General features: G+C 40.8%; 2 protein-coding genes across 2 annotated transcripts; one reads left to right on the top strand and one right to left on the bottom strand.

Annotated features, from left to right (window-relative positions):
* The first annotated feature begins 5877 nt into the window (after positions 1-5877).
* On the top strand, positions 5878-7845 carry LOC111217919 (transcription factor jun-B-like). The gene has a single exon (XM_022739953.1). The coding sequence runs from the start codon at positions 6520-6522 to the stop codon at positions 7513-7515; it is 996 nt and encodes a 331-aa protein (XP_022595674.1). The 5' UTR covers positions 5878-6519; the 3' UTR covers positions 7516-7845.
* Positions 7846-9137: 1292 nt separating this feature from the next.
* LOC111218003 (peroxiredoxin-1-like) lies at positions 9138-13073 on the bottom strand. The gene is made up of 6 exons (XM_022740087.1): positions 12957-13073; positions 11843-11963; positions 11491-11644; positions 10191-10313; positions 9876-10006; positions 9138-9532 (listed from the first exon to the last, which is right to left on the bottom strand). Exons 2-6 carry the CDS (start codon positions 11943-11945, stop codon positions 9450-9452), a joined length of 594 nt encoding a protein of 197 aa, XP_022595808.1. The 5' UTR covers positions 11946-11963; positions 12957-13073; the 3' UTR covers positions 9138-9449.
* Positions 13074-17448: the final 4375 nt, after the last annotated feature.

Genomic DNA, 17448 nt, shown 5'->3' on the forward strand with positions numbered 1-17448 from the left:
CCAAAAAGGAAATACTGAAAAAAAAACAAAACATAACATGCATTGTAGATATGCAACAACAAACTGTACCTTGTCACAAATGCACACAGGGAGAAGAATGCATTAAGCACAAATTTTACCACGAGGGCTGTGTACAAATATTTGATGGAAAGACAATTTCCAATGTTAAAGGAACAGTTCAACATTAAAAAAAAAAAACACTTATTTGCTTCTTTGCTGAGAGTTAAGATGAGAAGATTGATACCACTCTCATGTCTGTACAGTACATACAAAGTCGGAGCCAAGTGATGGTTATCTTAGCTTAGCATAAAGCCTGGTGTCTTGTTGTCACCATGCGTTTAACAGATAACCAACAGTGGCTCCAGGGAATTACTGCTCCCAGCCAAGAAGCAATCTGGCACACGTCCTGCCTTGAATTCGCAACTTGTTGTTTTCTTTGACACACTTTTGTTGACAGTTGTGTAATAGCATATTAGCAGACATAAAGATTTCATTTGTTTCATAATGATGTAGAATATGATGATAAAATTAGATATTAGAAAACACAGACAACACTCAGCAAGCGCTGTTTGATTTATAAAGGTTAATCAAGGCAGCAGTGGTGTGATATAAAACTCCTATTTAACATCTAATTTTAATACATCCTGTATAAAGAGCTATCAGTCCTGGACATCTGCAGATCTGGTGCAGCCGTTAGCATGATTCCTGACGTGAACCTTTTCAACGCTACTGTTGCCACACCATCACCGCAGTCGGCCCATTACCGCAACTTACTGAGGAAATGAAAATGCGGTGTACCCAAATCCTCCACACCCTGGCCTCCTGCCACCTCACACTCACTTCTCCTATTTACACAAAGAGGAACTCTTGGCCAGTGTCAGACAGAGGAATCAAACTTCTGAAACACATCCCACCTCTCCTCCCTGACCCCCCAGTTTAGAACAAATCTGAATCCAGTTGTCATCTGTGTGTCTGCATGTGGCTTATTTAGGGTTAAAACAAATACAGAATGTACCATGCTCCATGTATTTTATTGTAATCATAATGATATGGACTTCTGCTCTATAAGGTTGAATGATGTCACAACACTGTGAGCAACCTTTTAGTCACTTACAGTATATCAGCCCTCATAGTTTCACAGCAAATGTATGATGTGTCTTGTTTGGGTGCGTTTGCAGAAAAGGGCGTGTTTTGCTTATTACTCACCTCTGTCATTTTACTATTATGCTTATTTGACACCTGTCTCTGACCTGTCTGGGTGCATTTATGGTTTTTTTTATTGTAGTTCATATCCACTTCAGGCACTTCTCCTACAAGAGTCATAAAAAGTAAGATTCTTCCCTTTTTATCAGCTCTTTTCTATATTGACTTCTGTATAAGTACACATAAATGTACACAGATACAATAAAACTGATATTGGGGGAATTCAGTGATGACCATGTTGGTCTTTCAGTCAGTACAGAACTTTGGTTCTGACTCAAATATCTACTGGGTGGATGGTCATGAAATTTGGCACACACATTCATGTTCCCCTCAGGATAAACTGCAATGACTGGTGATCCCTTGACTTTTCATCTAACACAACCATCAGGCCAAAGTTTCAGTTTTTCAAACACTTGAAAGTCGGAAGATTTCCCATTGGCCTCAGCTGCATTAGTGCTAATTAGTAAATGTTAGCATGCTAACACTAAACTAAGATAGATAGATAGATAGATAGATAGATAGATAGATAGATAGATAGATAGATAGATAGATAGAAATTCATGAAATATGAAGATAGTGAACATAGTAAACATTACACCTGCCTAACATCAGGATTGTAGCATTATGAGGATGTTGCCATGCTTGCATAAGCATTTGGCTCAAAGCCTAATTGCAGCCTCAGAGAGCCACTATAGTGTAGCTGCAGACCTTTGTTGCATAAATGTACACAGATACAATAAAACTGATACTGGGGGGATTTGATCAGAATCGGACAAAGGACACCACTGTCTGCAACAGGGTTGACCAAAATATATCAACACAACTCCTAACCCCACAGTTAACACCATCACGCTCAGTTTCACCCCCCACTCATAATGAAGTTCACATTTTTGTCTCTTTCCAACAAAAAAGGCAACAATGAGCCAGCTCAATTAATAAACCAAATGGGCATGTGAAATCAGATTAGACCTAATTAAACCCTCCCCCCACCCCCCACCCCCAACCCCACTTCCTGCTGTTTGCCTTTTTTTTATAGACTGGCAGAGTGACAGGGAGTTTAAGCATCCGTGTAGATGGAGGGGAAGTGGGAAGGACAGCTCCATATGCGTTACGTCTGCCCGAGGGGACAGCTGGGTCTGACTGTCTTTCCCTGCCACACTCATTTGGCCTCAGCAATCATCTTGTCTTGTGCTAAAGGTCTCTCATCGCTACAAGGCTCCTTGGCACTATCTGGAAGCTACAGACGAAAGAATATGCTGATTAAACATGCCTTCATTAAAGCGATTACATGCACAAGATGGTTCAATTTCCCACGGGCAGCCAAATAACGATGAAGGGGAAGAAGACAAAAGGAAAAGGCTTTTGGTGCAGGGAGAGGGTTTAGTTCATAGAGAGGAGGAGGGGGTGAAAGAGAAATTGACAAGGGCTGCTTGTTAGCATTAATTTAAGTGGCTCACACACTCTCTAAGGACTAACAGTCTTCTGACTTAATGTGCTGTGTGAGGGGGTGAGCTGTCCTCTCCTCGCAGGGACAGCCAGCTTTTTGCCCTGATGAACACCCCTACCTGACTCACCACACCTACAGGCCACTTCCAGGTCACCAAGCTTCCAGCGTGGAAGACCTTGCCAAAGATGCAAGAGAAATGTTACTTCTGGTTCATTTGATAAAGCTGGCCAGTGTTTTAGTGCCTGAATAAGCTGCAGAGGTTGCGATGGGAGGCGAGAAGGAAAGGAGGGAGTTAAAGTCATGATGAAGGCCAAATGAACATCAGCAGCTTTCAGGCATTCTTCCGTTTTGTCCTTTTCTGACAAAAGTTTTGTATTTGAAGTCAGAGAAGTAATTACAGAGCATGGTCAGAGAGGATGATACCAAACAGGATTTTTTTTCTGATAAGTAAATATTCATGCAAGCTAAATGAATTTGAAGCATCACACGTCCTCTAGTGATAAAAAGACAACCCTCATTTTGTGAATCCAAATCACTAATTTTATTGGCTAGCTCTAATGTTCTGTAAACTCATCCCAGCTTAGATACTTTATGACTTTTTCACAATGTGGTTAAATCAGCTCTGTCAGCAGTCCTGGCCACTTCCAGATAGTTGAATGAATTCTCAGTAAAAAAAACAACAAAAAAACATATTTTGGAAGTATGATTCATAACTGAACAAGTATAGGTGTGTACTTGACATATAGACTTTCCTCTAAATGACACATTTGTACAATACAATGTGTCAGATTCAATTAATTCCTCTCATCTATGCTATTGCGGGCTTCTACCCCGCTACAGTTCACTTCACATGCCCTCGGTATCTCTCCCAGGCACAGCCAGCAGTCATCACGTAACCCAGTGAGGTGCTAATAACCAATGAAGAACACCTATATGCACCACTGTTGCGTTCATGTTTTGTTTTTTTCATATTTCTGCTGTTGCGCTTGTTCTCTGTCACCCTTTCTGTCAACCTCAATCACACCAGCACTCAAAAAAGCTGAAAAAATTGCATGTATGAGGTGTTTGAGCTGCGCCTCTAAGAATTTCTGTGCATTGCCACATGTAATCATGTGCACATGAGCAAGAAATTGTTCAGAGCATATTAAGGGTCTCAAACAGAAAAGTCACATGTAAATATTCCATAGCAGAATTTCTTGCACATGCAAATCTAAAGGTCCCATATTGTATAAAGGTAAATTTCCATGTCTTCTTTGATTATAAAGCAGGTCTAGGTTCTATATTAATACTGTGAAAGTATCAAAGTGCTCAGTCCACAAAGAAATGCACACAGCCTTTATTCAGAAACTGAGCCTCAAAACGAGCTGTCAGGATTTCTGTAACTTTGTGATGTCACAACAAAGCAGTTACCACTCCCAGGAGTACACCAGGCCTGAAATCTGCTATATTTTTATTTGATCACTCAGAAAACAGTCAGCCAAATACTGACCCGTTGTTACTAGAGCTCCAGAGAAAAGCCTGAGAGAGGAGATGTTAAACTACATTGAGATGGTTTTTGGTTCTTAAAACCACAAATATATCTTCTTATGGATCAACACTTCAAAAAACCAATAATATGTAAATGAAATTAATAGTCCTAAGAATTGTCATCCTAAGAACCATTTATTTATAGTCTAATTAGAAGTGAATGTTCATCAGTATTGAACCAGATGCGATAAGAGGTCACAGTTTTGTGATATCTCAAAGCAGTGACTCTAGTGACCTTTAGTAAGTGGATTAGGTCACTCTGAAACTGGAACTGACCACTGAGTGATACTTCACTCTGTTTCCCTGAAACTACTTCTGTTTCTCTGTTTCCCCCTTAGATTTTTTCTCACTGACAGGAGATGTAACTGGCGCATCGGACCACTGTTTTAGTGGGAGGAGCTTGGCCCAAGCTGACCACTGACCGCTGCGTGACAGCTGGCCAAAACTCTGCAACTTTTGACTCCCACAAAATGAGGAAGCACTCAGGATACAACTTGATGTTGCAACAGATATTCTAAATAAATTTCCTAAAATGCAGCAGCTCTGGTGAGGCCCAGTAGATATCATTTCAATATCATTTCATCAAGATGTGTGGTTGGTGTGAAGATAATGGCAAAGATTCAAAGGTCAACGTGGTCTTATTCTATGAGGGAAACCCCCATGCACAATTTCAAAAGAGGATTTTAACCTGTAATTCAAATCCAGTATGAAATGAAAATGCACAGTCTGACAGGAGCCTAACATTGAAAAACACCAGAGATACTGAAGTTACATTTAGATTGTTTTACTCACAGTGCAACTTTGTGATATTACCATTAACTTTAATAGTCTGGGATAGCTTAAATTGTTACTATGTGCTTAATATTACAGCTGATATGTGTGAGAACTTGTTTGTTCTGAGGATAGGTAAGGAGGACGTCGGAAAGTCAAATTGGAAGATCCTAATGTGTATGGGTGCACTGCCCTCTGGGAAGTGATTCAGAGGTCATTACCAAACACAGAAGACAAAGACGTCTTTCTATCAAACAGGTGTTCAGCTCAGGGGTCATGTCTTCACCCTCAAATACCTTTGAGGCTCTGTCATTTGTTTACGCTCCTGTAATTTCTATAGTAACGTGTTCAGTTCAGTACACATAATAAACCCAAACCACTGGCTAAGAGTAAGACCCAGTTAGAAATGAGCTAGTACAACTTTTTTATTATTACTCTAATGATACAACCATGTAACTCCTACGTGACAAATTAAAAGTACTAAAGCAGAAGTTGGTGAGTAAGTTTGCTGAGTGTTACCACCTTCCACCATTGAGTATTAGGCTTGTCTGTGTGTTATCTTTACTTTTCTTTATCACATGGATACATTCCTCTGTCTGATAGACTGAGCATATGTCCTTTCTTGCCAGACAGCCATTATGCTCCCTGCATTTTTGAGGACATCACGCCCAACAGTTAACACCACCTACCCATCCTCTCCCTGCCTGCAGGGTGAAGGAGCGCAGCAGTGCTCCTCCTCCGCCTCCCACATCCCGGAGAACTGGAAGCGCGCCAGGATGGGATTGGCTTCCCGCTCCTGTCAGGGAGGAACTGGTGCGCCAGGATACCCAAATATGGACTGGTCGATATCAGTTTGGATCGCATGACTCAGCACCGGAGTAGACTATATATCCTGGCCGCTGGGATTGTTGCTGAGGGAAACAGACAGAGTGGTCGCAGGAGTGTTGTAGGTGTCCCATTTTGACTGGAATAGCCCAATAGAGCCTTGAATGACTGTGCGCTGTGGGAAACATTTAAACTGACTTGTTAATAAATAATAAGGAGTGTGGATGCGCACGAGGTCTTTTGCGTGTTTACCTGGGTTGAGTTTCCCCCACGCCGAATAGGCTTCGTCTTGTTTACAGTCCCTGTTCCTGGCAACAACGTCATCTACTCCATCTGACATCCCGGAGGCGGGGACACAAACAACCAATCAGCAGGTTGGTTGGAGCGCTTCGCGCCGGATTATATAAATAGAGCGGAACGCGCCGGCCGGCTGTCAGTAAAGAGGAAACAGAAGTGGAAGTCTGATTGAGAGCAGAAAAGACTCTCCTACACACGAGTGGATTGAAAACATCTGAATTAGTCACTGGACTCCGCTTTGAATCCAACTAAAGGTACAAATCGACGACTTGGTACAGTACAGTTCCACTATTTTGGAAGTTTTGCTCTGTTTTTGATAACTTTGATCTTCAGTAAAATAATACAGCGGGACTTTGTGCTGGAGATTGAATCAGTTGGGACACTGAAGCCTCGGTGTCCGAGCAGCATCTTTGCAGCGCACTCTTGTATTTGACTGTCTGATTTGAAATATGTCCACAATAATGGAACAGCCTTTTTATGACGACTCGTTTCTCTCTGCTTATGGCCATCCAGGCGCAGCTCTGCCAGACTACAAGCTGCTAAAGCAGAATATGAACTTGAACTTCTCCGAATCATATCGGAACTCAAACTTCAAGTCACAGCACCTGCGCGCCGACAGTGATTTCTATTCAACGGGGACGGCGGACGTGGGCTCCCTGAAGCTCGCCTCTCCTGAACTGGAGCGACTGATCATCCAGAACAGCAACGGAGTCATCACTACAACGCCGACACCTGCCCAGTACCTGTACAACCGCGGGATCACAGAGGAGCAGGAGGGCTTTGCTGAAGGTTTTGTAAAAGCACTGGACGATCTACACAAGATGAACCAGATGGCTCCTCCAAACGTGTCCATCGGCACCGGTGGCGTTGGCTGTTCGGCTCCAGCCTCTGTGTTCGGCTCCTCCATGCAGCCAGAACCGCTCGAGTACACCACACTGGGCAGCTGCACCAATAACCCCAGCCTGTCCTCTGCAGCCAGCTACCCATCCACCACTATCAGCTACCTGCCCCACCACCAGTACCACCAGCATCCTCAGGCCGTTGCGCACGGATCTCACCATTTCCAGCACTCCCTGGCCAGTGCTGGCATCCACTCGCAGCGCTTCGGCGGGTTGAAAGAGGAGCCTCAGACAGTTCCCGACATGCAAAGCAGCGACAACGGCTCTCCGCCAATGTCCCCCATCGACTTGGAGAACCAGGAGCGGATCAAAGCGGAGCGCAAGCGGCTGAGGAACCGGCTCGCAGCCTCAAAGTGTCGGAGGCGCAAGCTGGAGCGCATCGCTCGTCTTGAGGACAAAGTGAAGGTGTTGAAAACAGACAACGCCGGACTGTCAAACACGGCTTCTCTACTGCGGGAGCAGGTGGCCCAACTCAAACAGAAAGTCATGACACATGTGAGCAGTGGCTGCCAGCTCATGTTAGCGCCCAAAGTGAAGTCTTATTGAAGTAACATTGCACTTTTAGAAACACTGGACAATGACTGCACTGACAACACAATGAACAATGTCTTTATACATAGTATGCGAGAACTGGATCATCATGGTTTCTTTGGCTGAAAGAAAAGTAGCCTCCACACAGAAATCATACAAGACTAAAACACTTAGGGCATTTTTGAATAAGTTTTTAAAAGTGTCGTCTCGGGTTTGCCTGTTTACATTTTGTTTTTTTGATTGTGATGCTTCTTATGTAAGTTATTTGTGTTTGTCAGGTTGAGCCTGATGAGCCTGTCTTTTTTTACTTGTACAGTATATTTAAGTAAACGAAATTATGAAACTAAGAAATATCTGGTGTTGTTTCTTTTTGAGGTTATGTGTATTTAAAACCGCCACTTCTTAGGAATCCTTATTTATCACAGTGATTCTCGTTAGCGCAACCGCACTGTTGTTAGTGATCTTTCTGGTCAGCACAGAAGTTTACAGTAGCAGCCTGACGTTGTAGACGTCCCAGCGTAGGATTGTTTCCCTATTGACGTACATACGTCATTCCATATATGGTCAATTTAGCTGACTAGCGTCACATCACGAAAAGGTTTCCGGGAACTCCCTCCTACATTGCCAGTCAGAAATGCTGCGCTCCCCCCTTCACGCCCCATTCACACCACAATGTGTGTGTGTGTGTGTATGTGTGTGTGTGTGTGTGTGTGAATGAAGAGGTTTTGTCGATGAGTGGCTTATTCGAGTTAAGGGAGTTTCCCCATTCTGCTTTCAATTTCCCAAAACAAGCCGTGAGAACACTAGCTCAGGAAAAATGGTTGCAAAAGGTTCCAGACAAACATGCAGAGAAAACTTTCTGTCTGATGGTTAAGAGCTAGTTTGAAATTACAAGAATTAGTGACAACACTGGCAGACGTAACTATTGTGGAAGAGTAGGGGTCACAAATAGTATGTAGGATCCAGGTGTAACAGAAAGTGCCCACTAAGTTGTATAAACTTAGACATTAAGGATTACTGTGTCTGAACAGTGATGATATATCCCACTATATTTCTGTAGATAGATACTTTATTTATCCCCAAGGGGAAATGCAGGTGTCCAGTAGCTCATTAGTAATAATAATAGTTAATATAAATAAATAAAAGTAAGAGTGGTTACTTGGGTGTCATCCTATTTTACTTCAATGATAGTGGAAAAAGGCATTATAATTACACTGGAAATTATATTAAACATAGTGGGAAAAACATAGCTAACTAGGTGTGTGTAGTTGGGACAGTCATGCAGGTCTGTGTTGAATCATTTCCAACAATCCAATATTTCCCAAGCAGCTTTGGTGCCATTTGGCAACACCAGGTTGTTATGCTGAGTCAATCACCACAATAATTCCAATATTAACCAAGACTTCACAGCCTCATGACGCAGGCACAGGACACTTCCTGACACACCAAGTTCATTGTTCACAAATGTCTGCTGGTATAATAATAATAATAATAATAATAATAACAATAATGTGTACAACCTTTACAGTCACTAAACTTGAAAGAGAAAGTTTTTGGAAGAATTATGGCACCACCTAGAGGAAACACCTGGAATTACATTGATTGTAGAGTCCTGCTACAATTATCAGACGAAACAGTCACAATTTTCCCCACTGCTTTAATAAAGATGGTTACATGACTTACTCATGACAGCAAGGAAAAAAAAAATCAATACTTTTTTTCTGAAAAAGGAACAAAACAACTAGACGTTCAGTGCTTGAGACTACGAGGTCGCCCTACCAACTGTAAACGGGACAAACAAAGATAAAAGGATCTTTTTCTAACAAGTTCTGAAATGCTGTTAGGTTTAATAGATTAGACTGGACGCCATGAGATACTGCTTCATGGGGGACACCTCTCATCTGAAGGCAAGTGCTACGGTTAGGAAGTCAGCAAGAAGAACTTCACATTTATTGCTTGGAGAAGAACTCTTTGCTCTTCTCGACGTCAGGGACGATGGTGTCGCTCCCAGGTTTCCAGCCAGCGGGGCACACTGTGTGGAGAGGGAGAGAGGACAAAGTGTACCATTAGGTCTCAGTGGCAAGCGATGAAGTTTGAAAACCCTGAGGACAAAGTGCATGTGTAAATACCCAGGAGGGTAAACTAACAATGCAAGGCCATGTCTATAAACTGAACCCTCTGAGTCAGTTTACAACTACAGGCAGCATTACTTTAAATATTTAACAAATTTGTGATTTTTCAGTTCCTGTAAAAGAAAAGGAGGACAAAAAACTATGTATTGTGTTTTTACATGTAATATTAGAGTGTAATGTTGTACATTAACTGATGCCAGAGCCTTAAACTGGGAGTAAACAGCATACAGAGATTTTACTCACCCTCTCCGTGTTTGTCAGTGTGCTGGAAGGCCTGCACCAAGCGCAGAGTCTCGTCCACAGAGCGACCCACGGGCAAGTCATTGATGGTGATCTGCCTCAAGACGCCCTTGTCGTCAATCACAAATAGACCCCTGAGAGGCACAAACTGTTACATCTACATGTACATCCTTTAGTCTCTCCACATTTCAGTGCTTACTTAGTCATCATAGTAATTATAGAGCAGAGGTAATACATGCTACCAAGCTCCCATTAGACAGAGACTACTGGGCTTTTGCAGCAAAGCCTTCAATTAAGATGACAAGCAGTCTGCCCAACCTGTATGCAATGCCGTCATCCTCCTTCAGCACACCGTAGTCTCTGGAGATCGTCTTGGTGAGGTCTGCCACAAGGGGGATGTTCATGGCACCTAGACCTCCCTGCTTCCTTGGTGTGTTGATCCTGTAGGAATAAAAACATTCTAATTAATAATTGATCCAAAATGCATTTAATGTTCCAAGTTCACATAAGGCAACAGCCTTACAAGACTCTAGCTTATTCTAACTTGATGTAATGTACTTCAAGTACGTTTTTAAAAAATCTCATCAAAACCATGTGCATGTAGAAGTATTTTATGGATAAAACTAATGTGATGTTACACACAGACGACAAAGTAGCCTTCAGCAGTTTTATCCATTAGGTAGAGATGAACCAAAGAACAGAACCTTTGCTACAAAATAAAAGAACAGAAATCTGAGATAAGACTTTTATAACTGATGCAGTCAATGAATAAACATAGTTCCTTACAACCAAACAGTGACATGTTAAGTCAGTTAGACAGAAGATGGCCTAATTGAGCAACATTACCATAAAAACTGTCAAATCAAATAATATCATACATCAAACCAACACGCTGAATGTAGATTCGTCATCTTTTTATTGTGTTTATTGTGTAAGTGCAGTTTGAATCAGAGACCGTTACCTCAGAACTTATCAAGACTCTGCAGAGGAGCAGAGTGACGGGAGATAAACTGATAAACTCGGGTGGGTGCTTCTTCAGATCTGCCAAAAATCCTCAACATTAACGGTGTAATTAGAAACTGCCAACTAGGAACGTCCCAACGTGAGACATTTATTAATCTGATATCTACAAAATCCTACTCCAATATTTTTTTAAGTTTCCCTACATATTCGAGCTGCTTAGTGCACACTACCCATGAAGTATGCCTACATCAAAAAATAGCCAATACCAATCCACATTAGATAGATCTGACTACTGAGTGGCTCTTAAGAAAGTAAAGTATAAACCATACATTTGCATTTCCTGGCTTCCTCCTGTGTAATAGCTTTTTGTATTTTAGTGGAGAGACTTGCATTGTTGTGTATCATTTGTGACAGGGTTAGGAGAGACGCTCTTCATCACAGGCAAGAATAAAATACCAGAGATGAAATGCACTCTCAAAAACAGATAGTTCCAGTACAATGAAAACCTTTGCTAAAGTTGCCCACACAACTGTGTGAATATTATTATTTCTTAAGTGTTGGCTCAGGACCAGTGAAGCCGTTCCCACAGCCTACAATCACACAAATAACAGTCAAACTCGATTCATAATTCCCTGTAACTAGAAGGAATTCTCACCATGCCAAGTGACTGAAGTGAGAGTCAATGGAGCAGCCGATAACTTCACAGTTGATACTGCGGAACTCATCTGCCCTGTCACTGAAAGCCACAATCTCAGTAGGGCACACAAATGTGAAGTCCAGAGGGTAGAAGAAGAAGATCACATACTTCCCTAAAGAGCACAGGGGGAAAATAAGGACAGCATTAAGTCTGGTTAACCTACATAAATGTCTTCAAACATATAAAAACCTTGTTTTTATTCTATATTAACTGAAAAGATTGGGTCTATATTTATGGTAAATACAAAGTTAGATTGAGTAGATAAATCCATTTACTATCATTGTAGACATACTGTCAAAATAACAGTTACCTCTGTAGTCTGACAGCTGGATGTCCTTAAACTGTCCATTCACTACAGCTGTGGCTTTGAAGTCTGGGGCAGGCTTGCCAATCTTAGCATTTCCAGCAGACATGGTGGTGGTGATAAATGACTGTAGATGAGATAGCACATATAATTACCAGAAAATTCCTGATGTTCACAAACCATTATATTATTAAGTGCAGATGGGTGGAGCCTGAGGCACAACCTGGGGCTGTGATAGCAGCAAAATCCTCTGGCAACTTGAACTTAAGAACAAATATGACATTCAGACCAAAAAGTGCGAAGTGCCTGAGGTTTGAAACAGACACCCAGGTTTTGCATCACTTTGGTGCATGGTTCAAAAGCTTGTAAAGTCACATGCAAGTCATGTTCAGCCAGCAGGGAACAATAGCCTATTAGAGGGCTTACATAACCATGATAAGGCAAACCAATAAGGGGGTGCTTATTGGCTGTATACACGTTTTTAAATGAGTGATATTCATGCAGTTATTTAGCTAGGCTGCCTGTCTGCAGTTTTACCCTGCAGTTACACAGACATATAAAAAATATCATTAAGTTTCATTTTTAAACCTTTTCACAGAAGCCGTAAATGGCTGACTCTTTGAAACTGATATAATTCGATGGTGCAGTGAAAGAATTGTGTACAAAGACATTTTCTTTATTTTTCTGCCGTCGTCATAATTCAAGAGCAGACAAAAGCTATGACTCCTTTGTCGTCTGGATTGGTTTGTGGAGCTACACGCCGCAGACATTGCTTGGTCAAAGTTCACCCGTGTAACTCAAGGTTTTAAATTCTAAAGCCCTCTGCCAAACGGTGTCGCAGCAGCAGCAGAGGTCGAACAAAGCGAGGGGACATTGGCCAGTCTCTCCTGTAAGATGCAGCACGGGGACAAAGACAGAAACAGGCCTAAACACTTAAGAAGGAGGGGAGAAACAGACCCAGACTGCCTGGCTAGCTAAACGTTAGCTTCATCTACTACACCGGTTTCTTTAGCTGCTCTTTGTCCCCCGCCTAAACTGTTACTACTCCCGGCCGTGCTGAGCGGATATTATGTGAAGCCCTGAAAGTGAAACATGAGACAAAAGTATATTTCTGACTCACCTGTCTTTACGCAACGCCGTAGAGAAGTTGGCAGAGCGGAGGTCTGCTGCTGGCAAGAGGAGAGAGGACTCAAAGGAGAGACGGCTGCGTGCAAGAAGTAGGCAGGAGCAGCTGTGGCCACCGGAAGTGAAACAAGCTTCTTTCAAAGTAAAAGTTTGGGATTTGATCGTACACCTGTGTCACAGTGGATTCTTATTGTGGACAGGTGAACCAAATGAATCTTATGAAACTTAAAATTAGAGACACGTACTGTAATGAACATAAGATTTACCTTTATTGATCCCCCAAAGAGGAAATTCAAGTTGACACAGCAGCATGGGGAGGGGAAAATGTAATAATAAAATAATAGAAACAAAATCTGAAATAAATAAGATAAATTAGAAATACTATATACAATAACGATATACAAATGCAATGTAGGCTGTTCTGTGCATGTGCAATTAAAAAAAACAACTAAGTTGTCATTGCAGTTTGTCCCTGTTCTATTGTAATATACAGATTTGAGTCTTAGACTGTGGGTGCTGTGGCAGTAATTAAGTACAATTTAAAATCAATAAAATTCAAAGGCTTTATTGACATATATGCAGAAATAATTTATTTTTAAATTTAATTTTTTTATCAGTGTAATGACATTTTTAGTTTGCTGTCTCCCTATCCTTATGCCATCAGTTGTTTTGTCCAGCTGAAAGAATAAAAAATGTATAAAAATTATTCACTTTCATATCCACACATATGCATAAAATTGTACAAATCCATACTTTCACTCACATAAAGTACATACATACAGTATATGCATCCATACATTCATACTGAGGTAGATAATGAGAATAAGAATTCTTCAGTACATGAACTCATGTTTGACTGTGTGAGGGATGGATTAAACCTGACAAAACCCAAATTGGCTGCATCTTCAACATCTCTGTAACTGCTCATTGTGCAGACAAATGTGTCCAAACTTCAGATCAGCCATACAAGTGCAACATACGAAAGCAACAGTTTAAAAAGCACTAAAAATCACTCGCTCAAGCCTTAAACATAAAGTCACATCAGTCAGTAATGCAGTAATGCTTCATTTAATGCTCAGTGCCTGAGAGTTTGCACTTTCACCACATTGTCAATTCAATTTTTGCCAGTTAATCAGCATTACTGGATAAAAACCAGGTATCTTGGATTGCTGTGACACTAAATGTGTGGCTTCACAGATGAGTGACATAATTAGTGAATATTGTCTTTATATGAAGGTCTCTAATCCCTAAGATAAACCTTTAAAGAAAGCTTGTATTGAAATAATTATCTGATCACTTTGAATCTAATCACTTTGAATCTTATTTCAGAAAGCTGTTGGAAACAATGAGGATTCCTGTGGATGCAGGAAGTTGAAAAACAACACACATTCACTCAAACTGTAGACAACATTCATTGTTATGTTGTGCACCATTATTAATAATGATGACTACTGAAAGAAAAACATAGTAGTTAAGGAAGGGAGACATTGCCATTTTTTCAGCCAGTGGACACCAGGAGAACTGATAGAAGGCAAAGAACATCAGAGATGATGAGGAAGAAGAGAAAAAAGTTAAGAGAGAGAGAGAGAAATCAAGACAGTTCAAGACAGAGCTCAGACAGTGAGAGGGAAATATGAGTAACAGTTATCACAAGTTACCTGTCCAGCTGGTCTTCATGGTATGAAAATTGTTTATATTATACATGTATTTTACATCTGAATAAGAAATGGATATTTCCCAAAATGGTGCATTTAAGAGACATGGCTTAACCCCAGTCTAATAAATGTATTATTCAATTTAATAAATGTTTGCTTTAAATAAATATCCAGTAAATGACTACTCCAAAGTGTGAGTTAATATATTGTACAACAAGGTTTGTTTTATTTAAGGTTGAATTCCCCCCCTTCTAGAAATAGAAATATCCAAGTCCAGGTGTGATGGGCCAGCTCAGCCGTAACTAGAGAGTTTCTCCAAGACCCTACAGGGAGGAGCCGGAGGAGTGAGCGATACAAAGCCCATTCATTGCTGGAGTACTCACAGTCCAAAAAAACAGCTTACTGTTTCCCCTGTCGACATTTCTCTCTGCCTGATGCTCCTAAGAGTGTTTTTACCTCCACTGAGGGGTATTGTAATTGGAAAAAAAGCCACATTTAAAAACAGTGGATTCTGTTCTCCCGATGTGGAAGCAATGCAAATGCAATGTATGCATGGGCAGAGAACAGAAAAAGGTATGACAAAAATACCTCGCTGTTGGGGATAATGGATGAACAAAATAAGAAACAGGTGATTGAAAATCAAAACTACATTAAAGCACTAGCTGAGATTCTAATATGAACTGCCACAGAAAACACAACCAGTGGTTGCAGGGAGTGTCCTGATGCGGAAAAAAAAGGGTGTTTTCCTGTTGGATGTGCTGGACAACCATAACCCTATGATTAAGAGAAAAAAAAAGAGAAAATCTAATTTGTTCTAAGATATTGCTCCAACAGTGTGGTCCATGAGAGCTCTCTGGAGTTTGCAGAGGCAGAAGGCCTGGATGCTGCTGCGTTAAGCACTTTCTTGAGAAGCATGTGTTGGAGTATAAGAAAAACCTCGTAGGCCAGGGCTAAGATGGTGTTGCTGTGGTGATCGGGCAATGTTCAACTGTCCAAGCGAAAATAAAAGACATAGCCAAGTATACTGTCTATGTTCATTGCAGTGCACACAATTTCAATTTAGTCATAGTAGACTCTGTCAAAGGTGCAACTGATGCTGGAAATTTCTTCTCATTGTTAGAAAGACAACACATATTCAGATCTGGGTCTTACAAACAGAACAAATGGTTGGAAGTGCAGCAGGGGATGTCTGATGGTGCACCAAGGGAACTGCAAAAGCTCAGTGATGTTGGGCTTGTAGCAAAGCATGTCACAATGTTAGGTTGCCTGCAATTGTACGGGTGCTTGAAGAGATTGCATCTGAGATCCATCCACAAACAGCTGTCGAAGCCAGAGGGATATTAGTTCAGATTGATCTGAATTTTGTTCCCTCCATCTCTGAAAGGTTTTGAGTGACTACATTTTTGTCGGATATGCTCCAGTCTAAAACAGTTGACCATGCTAAGGCTGTTGAGTTAACTGAAGCACTTAAATAGACATTAGACAAATAGACAGGTACATTTTCAATGAACTGTGGACTGAAAACACTTGACACATGTAAAAGAAGTGACACTTCTACAACCTAGAACCCAACGAGGTCAACACGGACAACTAGACACTTCCAAGATTGTCTCACTGCTCCTACCCTTGGACATTTTCAAATCCTCCCCCGAACAACCATGTTTTAAGTTGGCCAGATTGTGAAAAAGAAGCAGCCACGCATGAATTTAAGTGAATGAAATGTCTTGGTATCTGAATAGACTGATCATTGCAATCAAGTTGGACTTACGACTGACGGCTGATGGGAATAACTCATTCCTACAACTGCATGATAAATACAAATGAGACCTGCTTGTGGCGGTCTTTGCATAGATTTGGTGGCCCCTGTTGGTCTAATAGTGCACAAGACAGTATTTTGTAGTAGGTCATCTTTTTATATAGTGCATATCATACATCACAGTGGGTTTAAACAATGTTTTAGCCTGGTTTGTAGAATACAGGAAGGCATTGAAGGTGGCCCTCACTTTAAATCAGTCTTTTTATTGATTTTTTCTTTTTTTTATTGGTTTTAGTTTTGGAACATTAAACTGCATTAAGACAAGTAAAATAATTTTGTATGTTTGTCTATACACCTTTATATATGTCTGTCTATACAATGTTTTCCTCATACCACAATGACATTTATGGGTCAAAAATCTTAAAATATCATAATTTGCAGGCTTTTCCATGAAAATTGTGATTTATGTGATTGCTTACAAATAAATAAATAAATAAATAAGCAAATATATAACTCTGCCACCTTTTAAAGTCTCCAGCCTCCTGCCACTCAACGAGTATTTCTCTAGATCCGCACCTGATTCACAGCATGGGGGAAATCATGCAGCAGGATCTGTTAATGAAATGTAGGAAACTTATTCCTTATTTGGTTCCTACCCAGCCAACATAATTTGACATTTACATTACACTGCTACATAGACTTTCATACAACTTTTCTCACCTGTTTAACTAAAGAGCTATAGCAGCTTTTCAGATCTACCAATGACAATGGAGTAAGTTAACCTTACTGTTTAAACCACATTAAAGTTAGCTGATTGTTACATTAACCGCTCTAAAACTTAAAACGTCCTGATGGGCATTTTACAATTAATATAGATTATTACACTTACGCAGTACACTTAACTTCAGTCACACATATACCAGAAACACAAAACAAACGTCGTACTTACACTAGGTTAAGTTTTCAACTAGCGCTAGATTGGTTAGCGAGGTGCATCTGTAATTCACATTAACACACCATTATAAAGGTGAACCCGATAACTGATTAAAACTAACGGAAAAACTGTGAGAGGGAAA

Source organism: Seriola dumerili, unplaced genomic scaffold (assembly GCF_002260705.1).
Source record: "Seriola dumerili isolate Sdu_G_001 unplaced genomic scaffold, Sdu_1.0 BDQW01000050.1, whole genome shotgun sequence".
Lineage (NCBI taxonomy): Eukaryota > Metazoa > Chordata > Actinopteri > Carangiformes > Carangidae > Seriola > Seriola dumerili.

Coding starts and splice junctions, on each gene's coding strand:
- LOC111217919 (XM_022739953.1), top strand. CDS start 6,520: ATGTCCACAATAATGGAACAGCCTTTTTATGACGACTCGTTTCTCTCT.
- LOC111218003 (XM_022740087.1), bottom strand. CDS start 11,945: ATGTCTGCTGGAAATGCTAAGATTGGCAAGCCTGCCCCAGACTTCAAA. Junction 11,645..11,842: donor CCAGCTGTCAGACTACAGAG/GTAACTGTTATT, acceptor TGTGCTCTTTAG/GGAAGTATGTGATCTTCTTC. Junction 10,314..11,490: donor CACTTCAGTCACTTGGCATG/GTGAGAATTCCT, acceptor TTATTCCTACAG/GATCAACACACCAAGGAAGC.